This window comes from Ovis canadensis, chromosome 13, assembly GCF_042477335.2.
Source record: "Ovis canadensis isolate MfBH-ARS-UI-01 breed Bighorn chromosome 13, ARS-UI_OviCan_v2, whole genome shotgun sequence".
In the NCBI taxonomy this organism is placed as follows: Eukaryota; Metazoa; Chordata; class Mammalia; order Artiodactyla; family Bovidae; genus Ovis; species Ovis canadensis.
Window position 1 is genome coordinate 79,784,729 of NC_091257.1, and position 9,224 is coordinate 79,793,952.

Here is a 9,224-nt window from a genome sequence, read left to right on the forward strand (position 1 = left end):
ACAATGACTATCACTCTTAGTCCCTAGCGTATACCAAACAGGACTTCCCAGGTGGCACTAGTGGTAAGGAACCTGCCTGCCAGTGCAGAAGACATAAGAGATGCAGGTTCGACCCTTGGGTCAAGAGGAGGAGGAGGAGGACATGGCAACCCACTCCAGTATTCTTGCCTGGAGAACCCCATGGACAGAGGAGCTTGGCAGGCTACAGTCCATAGGGTTGCACAGAGTCGGACACGACTGAAGCAACTTAGCATGCACACACGTACACCAAACACCAGGTATTCTGTGCCCTCTTCAGACAAAGATACTGGGGTTCAGAGGGGTAAAGCGACTTGCCCAGGGTCGCCCGGTCTGCCTGACTCCAAAGCCCATGCTCACTGTACTTGGTCACTGTCTCCCAATCACCAGGAGAAGAAGGGAAAGATACTTATTACCTTCATTTTACTCATTTCTCTATTTCAATTTATTACATAATATTTAGGATTCATGAAAAAGACCTAAAGGTTACATATCTGGAAATATGGTGAAACTGGTGACCTTGGGCTTCAGTTTCCCCCCTTCAAAGGCCAAACAAAGGCAGTGAGATAAAGACATTTTCCTACTAAGAAAAGCTGAGAAAAAATGCACCTGCAGTAAAGGACATTCAAAAGGAAGTTTTTCAGATAAAAGGAAAGGGACCACAGATGTAAGGTCTGTGATACAAGAAGGAAAGATGGTTCCAAAGTGGCAAATAGTAATAAATCTAAATCTTCAATTCTATGGAACAATAATAATATATGGTGGCTTAAAAGAAATAATTAAAATATATAACTAAGGTATACAGGTACAGATAATCCTCAGAGCCAGGTTTTATATTACTCAGGAGGAGAATAAAGATCTTCATTAATTTTAGACTATGTTTGTTAAATTTTCCAAGAAAACTAATAAGCATACTTTCTAGATTAGTAAAGAAAAATGGGATGAGGGGGAAAACAACTCAACCTACAAAAGGCAGAAAAAAAGAGGAACTTCCCCAGCAGTCGAGAGGTTAGGACTCCATGCTTCCATTGCATGGGGTGCGGGGGGGTTCAGTCCTGGCCAGGGGAACTAAGACCTCATATGCAACATGGCACAGCCAAAAAAATAAAATTGAAAAGAAAAAGAGAAAGAGTAGAGAGAACAATGGGACACAGCACAAAGTAATACTATAGAAATAAATGCAAATATATCAGTAGTTACAGTAAATGTAAATGAACTGAATGCTTCAGTTAGAAGAAAAGATTGTCAGAAGGGATCAACATACTAGGTAAATTACAAAAGACAGGGCTAATCATAAAATACAGCAAGATAGAAAATAAAAGAGAAGAAAAAGACATACTGGGCAAATGTCAACCAAAAGAAGGCTGATACAATTACATGTGTATCAGAAACAGAGACTTAAGGACAACCTTAACTTACAGATGACAGTCTGGGCTCAGCAGTTCTGGGACACAGCACTGAGCAAGGCCTCGAACTCAGGTCTGATCCCTACCCCAGGATTTTATACCATGCTGTCCCTCTGTGTCATAGTCTTTTTTTAATTAAAAAAATTATAGATCTGTAATACAAATTTCATTGCACATAACATGTAAAATAAAGATGAGCAAAATAAGGAGGAAAAAATATAACTGTATCATCCAGAGGTGATGGCTGTTAAGCCACCAATGGTCTAGAAGCTCACTGAAAAGAAGGGCTGTACTACTTTACTTTCGTAAGAATCATTGGATCAAAATTCACTGAAATGTGTAAATTTGTGCATTTCAGTGTATGTAAATGTACCTCAACAAAAAGAATGAATCATTAAAAAAAAAAAAAAGATTCATTGCCACCTGCTAAAAATACTGATTCTAGGACCCAACCCAAAGATTCCAATTCATTAGATTTAGAGTGGAGTCTAGACAGCTGAACTTTTAAAAAGGTCCCAGGTGCTTCTGATCAGCAGCCAGGTTTGGAAACTAATACCCAAGACTCACACTATGTAATACAGCAAGTAGTAAAAACATGCCATGATTTACATTTGCATTCATTAAAATTAAATAAAATTAAAAATTCAGTTCCACAGTTCCAGTAAACACATTTCCCCTGGAGATGGAAATGGCAACCCACTCCAGTATTCTTGCCTGGAAAATCCCATGGATGGAAGAGCCTGGCAGGCTACAGTCCATAGAGTCGCAAAGAGTTGGACACAACTGAGCGACTTCACTTTCCCTTTCAAACATGTTTCAGACGTTGCTACTAGACTGGACAATAGAGATATAAAACATTTCCATCATCAGTGCAGAAAGTTCTATGGGTAGCGCATCCTAGGCAATAAGCTATGAGAAGGCAAGGATTGCATCTTTCTTGCTCTTGGCTGAAAGCCTAGTACCAAGTATATGTTAAATATGTGAGTAATCCTGGCATGTTTCTCTTCAGTCTTTTCTCTGTCCCCTGCTCACTTTTATGTCTAAAACTGATGAGGAATCCTGAGACGTCCCTACCCCACCCCAGGAGGGAAGACCTCTGTCAATCTGTTTTGAGTCAAGTGCCCTGGCAAGGCTGGCCCTTAAGATCCTATTTACCACTTCCTGGTTTATACGGAGGCTAAAACTCCACAGTCTCCTTTCTTACAAGGACCCTCGAAGGCACCCCTCACCTCGGATGTTGGTTTCAAACACAGAGGCATTCACGTCAATATCAAAGTCCACATTGTCCTGGAGCACTTCAACCACTCTTTGGAATTCTGAGACATTCCCCAAAATCTGTAGGAAAGAGAGACCTGAGAGTGAGGCTCCCAGGCTTGTAGGCACTACAGATGCTAGATCAGAGTCTAGGATTTTATGCTGATGTGACTCACTTTTTCAACTTAAGACCTACAGTTTCTGTTCTAGAACTGCTGGTAACAGTTCAAAACACTGAGAGCTGGAAATCACACAGACCCAGTATCGAGACATTAATAAATTCTTTGGCACCAATTTAAGAATCCTATGTACTCATTTAAATGAAACCAATACAAAGACTGTAGACCACATAAGGAAATCTTAGTTTGACATTTTCAGTGGATATCTGTTGTTTTTAACCTTGTCACATTCATCCTGGTGGAAAATACTGCAGGTTGGTGGACCCAACACTGATTCCCAATATTCTTTATACTTGTAGCTTCCAGCCATAGAAGCTAGAAATCCGCATACTTGTTTCTCAGCCTCATTTGCCACTAGAGGTGACTGTGTTCTCCAGTCAATTCTGAGTGTTGTAGTCTACTAAGGGCACTTCTCAGAAATGAGCTAATAAAAAGAGACAAGACACCGTTGGCTTGGCTTTTACTCTTTTCCTTTCTACTTTGAAAGCAGACTTGATTTCTGGAGCTGTGGCAGCCATCCTAGACCATGAGGTACTAAAGCATGAGAATGAAAGTCAATATACTAACGATGGCAGAAGGGAAGGATACCAAGACCATGGGTTTCTGATGACACAGTTAAGCAGCTGACCCAATGCTAGAAATTATTAATACCTTCAGATTTACTTTTACTTGAGAAAATTAAACCCTTTTTGTTTAAACTGTCAGTCAAATGCAATCCCAATACCTTTTATTTTGATATGACTGCTCCAATTTTCCCTTGAGGAATCACCCTTCTTCCACAGTCACTCTTATAATCTGAAGAAGCTGATTCCATTCCTTCAGCTGCAAAAATGGGCACTTCACCTACACCAGGCAGCATACTAAATCTCTTGGCCGACTGATTAGTTCAGGGATAGATGTGTAACCCAAGCCAGATCACTGAGACTCAGTCATTGCAATTAATGAAAAATAACTAATTCTTTCCACACACAGGTTACTAAACGAGTGGGGTGTGAGTCAGGGTTACCATTGGTTACCCTGTCAGCTTAAGGAGAGCCTGAGAATACAGCCAGCAAAGAAGGCAGAAATAAGAGACTGAGAGAGATTCCTACTGACATTATTTACATTGTCTGGAACGAGCTGGGTCTGGGGCCAGTCTTTACCTGGACTTTTTAGCTATGTGACTCAGTAAATTTCCTTCCTGTCTAAATCTATCACTTGCAACGCAAACAATCCTATCTCGGCATTTAAAGCCCTCTATGATTTAGACCTAATCTATCCTTTGTGTCTCTCATTGTTCATCTAGCCTTGTCTCATCCACTTGAGTAGAAATGTATCTACTATTCTTTGATTTTCTAACCTCAGACATGCTGTTCCCTCTACCAGAAATCACACCTTGTGTCCTCTCATTTACAAATCCAACTTACCCTCAATTGTCTACATGTTACCTTCTCTAGAAAGTCTTTGAGTCCCCCAGCTGAAATTGACCTCTTCTTCCTTCAAAAGACTCCAGTTAAGTTTCTCCCCACAACTCTGAGGCATCTATTTCTTTCCATGTGATGAGAATCTTTGCACAGGTAGGAGCCTCACTCATTTCTGCACTCCCCCAGAGGGCTGAGCACAGTGCATGAAGCAATTACTCAAAAATATTTGTTAAATGAGTGCATGAATCTTTCTCCACATTATAGCCAGTGATCGTCTCAAAATGGAAATCTAATTTCCTGCCCTCATCTTGAAAAAGGCTTTCCACTGCCCTCAAATTAAAGATCAAAATGAAAGATGAAACTCAAAGGCCCAGGTGAAGAATTCACTTTTCACCCACAGCCAAGCTACCAAAAGAAGGATATTGGTTATGCAATGTTGGAGAGAAAAAGGAATAGATGAGACACTTACCAGCAAGGTATCCAGAGCATCAATCAGAGTCAGAGAAAAACTGTAAAAGGACAAAAATATCAGCTGCTTAGTAACAAAATCAAACACCAGATATCAAGGCCTCAGATCGGATACCCCAGAAACTAATAAATTAGGCACAGCAATGCTTCTGCCAGTCCCACTTGCTGTCACAACAGAGATGCCATAGTGCAAATCACCAGGAACCTCTGACCCTTTTAAGGCACTTGGGAGGTGGGCAGATGCAGCTGACTGTAGTTAAACGCATCGCCTATATTCTCTGGAATTCTTCTCCACTATAGGGAGGCAGTATAAGATTGCAGCTCACAGCACAGACCTCCCACATCTATGACTTTATCTCACAGTGCACAGAACTGTAGGCTTGAGAATACTTATGGCAGTATTGTTTTTAGAACAGCAAAAAGCTAGAAATAACCCAAATGTACACCAGTTGAAGAGTGAGTAACCAAATCATAATATATTCAAACAATGCAAAACTATGAGTTGTCAAAAACATTGTTATCAAGAGTTCTATGGGCTAATGTGAAAATATTCAAATTATCTAGTTCAATGAAAAAGACAAGCTACAGAATGCTGCTGCTACTGCTAAGCTGCTTCAGTCGTGTCCGACTCTGTGCGACCCCACAGACGGCAGCCCATCAGGCTCCCCCGTCCCTGGGATTCTCCAGGCAAGAACACTGGAGTGGGTCGCCATTTCCTTCTCCAATGCATGAAAGGAAAAGTGAAAGTGAAGTCGCTCAGTCATGTCCAACTCGTAGCGACCCCATGGACTGCAGCCCACCGGGCTCCTCCATGGGATTTTCCAGGCAAGAGTACTGGAGTGGGGTGCCATTGCCTTCTCCAGCTACAGAATAGATAGCTACAGAATAGGTATAGTCATATGTTCTAACTGGATTTTCAAAGACATATATACAGAAAGCAGATTAGCAGTTTTTTGGGCCAGTGGTGGTGGAAGGATTAACTATAAAAGGCCACAGGGGATCTTTTTAGGGTAACAGAAATGGTTCTCTATCCTATGATGGTTGCTACACACTTAAAGTGGGTGCATTTCATGTAAGTTACACCTTAGAAAAGTTAATTTTAAAAGATACATATATACATATCTATACTGCTGCTAAGTCACTTCAGTCTTGTCCGACTCTGTGCGACCCCATAGACGGCAGCCTACCAGGCTCCGCCATCCCTGGGATTCCCCAGGCAAGAACACTGGAGTGGGTTCCCATTTCCTTCTCCAATGCATTAAAGTGAAAAGTGAAAGTGAAGTCGCTCAGTCATGTCCGACTCTTTGCGACCACATGGACTGCAGCCTACCAGGCTCCTCCATCCATGGGATTTTCCAGGCAAAAGTACTGGAGTGGGGTGCCATTGCCTTCTCCTATAGATACATATCTATATGATGGTATAAATCAAAAATATTTCTGGAAGGAGCCACAAGAAAGTTAACAGTGATTGGAGTTCTAGCATATGGGAGATATTTATTTTATTATATGACATTGTACTGCTTAAATTTGCCATTCGCATGCATTACTTTTTCAACTAAAAAACAACCCAACAAATTTCGGGGGCTTCCCGCATAGCTCTGTTGGTAAAGAATCCACCTGCAATGCAGGAGACCCAAGTTTGATTCCTGGGTCGGGAAGATCCGCTGGAGAAGGGATACCTACCCACTCCAGTATCTTGGGCTTCCCTTGTGGCTCAGCTGGGAAAGAATCTGCCTGCAATGCAGGAGACCTAGGTTCGATCCCTGGGTTGGGAAGATCCCCTGGAGAAGGGAAAGGCTACCCACTCCAGTACTCTGGCCTGGAGAATTCCATAGACTGTATAGCCCATGGGGTCCCAAAGAGCTGGACACGACTGAGTGACTTTCATTTTCACTTTACTTAATTTCTCCAGTTCTTAGCATATTCATTTGTAAAATGGAGATAACAGCACTTAACACCTAGGGATGTTAATTACATGAGATGAGGCAAGGAAAATGCTTAGCATAGTGTTTCATCAATGTCAGTTTCACCTAAATGCAATGATTCTTCACTCACTCAGCAAGGACCAAGACAGAGGATTCCATATCATAGATTTTTTTTCATAGAGTTTTATTCTAGTGGAAGTGAGAAACACAAACTAGCAGATAAGTGAAAATGACAGTATCAGAGTGAGAAGTGCACAAAGAAGATAAAAAAGTGTGTTTGTGAGACTGACTAGTAGGTGATGAGTATTTAAAGGAACTGACACTAAGGTGACAGTTTGAGCTGAAATACCAAGAAGCAGTCAAGGATGGGAGGATAAAGGAGGAAGTGCATTTCAGTTACACTTACCAAGGCTCTTAAGTTTCACCTTTGGGAGAGTTATAGCTCCTCCTGGGCCTGTTTGACCACTTACAACATGAAGGGGTTGGGTCTTCTGACTTCTTGAAGCCCTTCCACACATCATATGGCTCCAGAGATTTGCCCAAGTCCTAACAGCTGATGTCTGTTACTGCTGTGGCCAGAGCCCAGAGATCCAGCCCACTAGGATAACCCAGCCTTTTCCCACCTTGTGATACAAATTTCCAGGAGGCTGGGTGGATCCAGGTGGCATGGGCCTGAATTGAGAGGAATGCGACCCCACCCTGGCTAGGAGCTTTTTCTGGAACCCTGTGAGGAGGCCATGAAGCCACCAGTCCCAGCAGACCCGCGGGCCTAGGACCAGACTGCTAGACCCAGGCCTCCCCCTTGCTCCTCCCCTCGCACTACCTGCCCCAGGTGTCGTGCCCGTCACAGGTGAGAGGTCGCAGCTCATCGTAGGGAAAGGCATTCTCCAGGTAGCTGTCGTAGGCGTGGTAGAACATGGCTTTGACTCGCTCCCTGTGCAGGGTACGAGAAATAAGGCAGAGAGTCACCAAATGAAACCAGGCAGGGGAAAGGACAAGTAACAAGACGGAAAGTGGGAATTATCACCTGGTTTCTGCCAGGAGCCCAGTAGCTGGGTCCCAGCAGTTCAGGATGGGGGTCCCGGGATGGAGGGACTAGGGAAGGGACCAAGTCTGGGCTTCCCATTCCCCAACTATGGAAGGGCAGGGAGCTTGACCCCCCACTTCACCTGTAGTGGGCGGGGTCGGGTGCGGTGCCATCAGGGCCGGGTGCACCATGGTGCAGGGGCAGCAGTGCACACAGGAGGCCAAGCGGGACGAGCAGCCGGAAAAGCATAGAGCTCGTGTCCTGTCAGCGCCGCCGCTGCAGCAGCAGCCACCACCACCCGCTCATCCTGCGAGCCCCAGCGGGTTCTTCCGGGAGTTTGCAGCACTACGCCTGCGTGCCCATGAATCATCCACTCACTTCCGGACTACAAGCCCCAGAATGCAATGGGCGGTGGAACTCAAGCGAAGAGAAGCTTGGGACATATAGTCTCTGAAGCGAAGATCAACGTGTCTTAAAGACAGTGGCTGTTATAGCTACTATTATTAATGAATGTTTTAGCAACAGTATGTTTTAAAGCTTTCTTAAATTTAATTATTTTTATTAACGTATAGTTGATGTATAATATTATATGTTATAGTATGCTGCTGCTGCTAAGTCGCTTCAGTCGTGTCCGACTCTGTGCGACCCCGTAGACGGCAGCCCACCAGGCTCCCCCGTCCCTGGGATTCTCCAGGCAGGAACACTGGAATGGGTTGCCATTCCTTCTCCAATGCATTCAAGTGAAAAGTCAAAGTGAAGTCACTCAGTCGTGTCCGACTCTTTGCGACCTCATGGACTGCAGCCTACCGGGCTCCTCTATCCATGGGATTTTCCAGGCAAGAGTAGTGGAGTGGGGTGCCATTGCCTTCTCCATGTTACAGTATAGTGATTCACAATCTTTAAGAATTATACTCGATTTATAGTTACTATAAAATATCATCTATATCCCCTGTGTTGTAAAATAGATCCTTGTAACTTATTTTATACTTAACAGTTTGTACCTCTTAATCCCCTACCCTTAAAACATTGCCCCTCCTCACCTCCCTCTCCCCAATGGTAACCACTAGTTTGTTCTGCATATCTATGAATCTGTTTCTTATTTGTTATAGTCACTAATTTGTTGGGTTTTTAAAAACTATACTTCTATGTATAAGTGATATTATACAGTATTTATCTTTCTTTGACTTAGTTAGCATAATGCACTCAAAGCTAGTGGAGGTGATGAAATTCCAGTTGAGCTAGTTCAAATCCTGAAAGATGATGCTGTGAAAGTGTTGCACTCAATATGCCAGCAAATTTGGAAAACTCAGCAGTGGCCACAGGACTGGAAAAGGTCAGTTTTCATTCCAATCCCAAAGAAAGGCAATGCCAAAGAATGCTCAAACTACTGCACAATTGCACTCATCTCACACGCTAGTAAAGTAATGCTCAAAATTCTCCAAGCCAGGCTTTAGCAATACGTGAACCGTGAACTTCCAGATGTTCAAGCTGGTTTTAGAAAAGGCAGAGGAACCAGAGATCAAATGGCCAATATCCGCTGGATC

The 9,224-nt window shown here is 43.2% G+C and overlaps 1 protein-coding gene across 1 annotated transcript in view; it reads right to left on the reverse strand.

The window, feature by feature from the left end:
• Positions 1 to 8,069, reverse strand: part of EDEM2 (ER degradation enhancing alpha-mannosidase like protein 2) — a 28,673-nt gene extending 20,604 nt beyond the window's left edge. Inside the window, exons 1-4 of the mRNA XM_069548394.1 lie at positions 7,823 to 8,069; positions 7,477 to 7,587; positions 4,730 to 4,769; positions 2,654 to 2,759 (exon numbers count right to left, since the gene is read on the reverse strand). Coding sequence (XP_069404495.1) covers positions 2,654 to 2,759; positions 4,730 to 4,769; positions 7,477 to 7,587; positions 7,823 to 7,929 — 364 coding nt within the window. The 5' untranslated portion in view covers positions 7,930 to 8,069. The remainder of the gene's footprint in view (positions 1 to 2,653; positions 2,760 to 4,729; positions 4,770 to 7,476; positions 7,588 to 7,822) is intronic.
• Between the last annotated feature and the right edge of the window lie 1,155 nt (positions 8,070 to 9,224).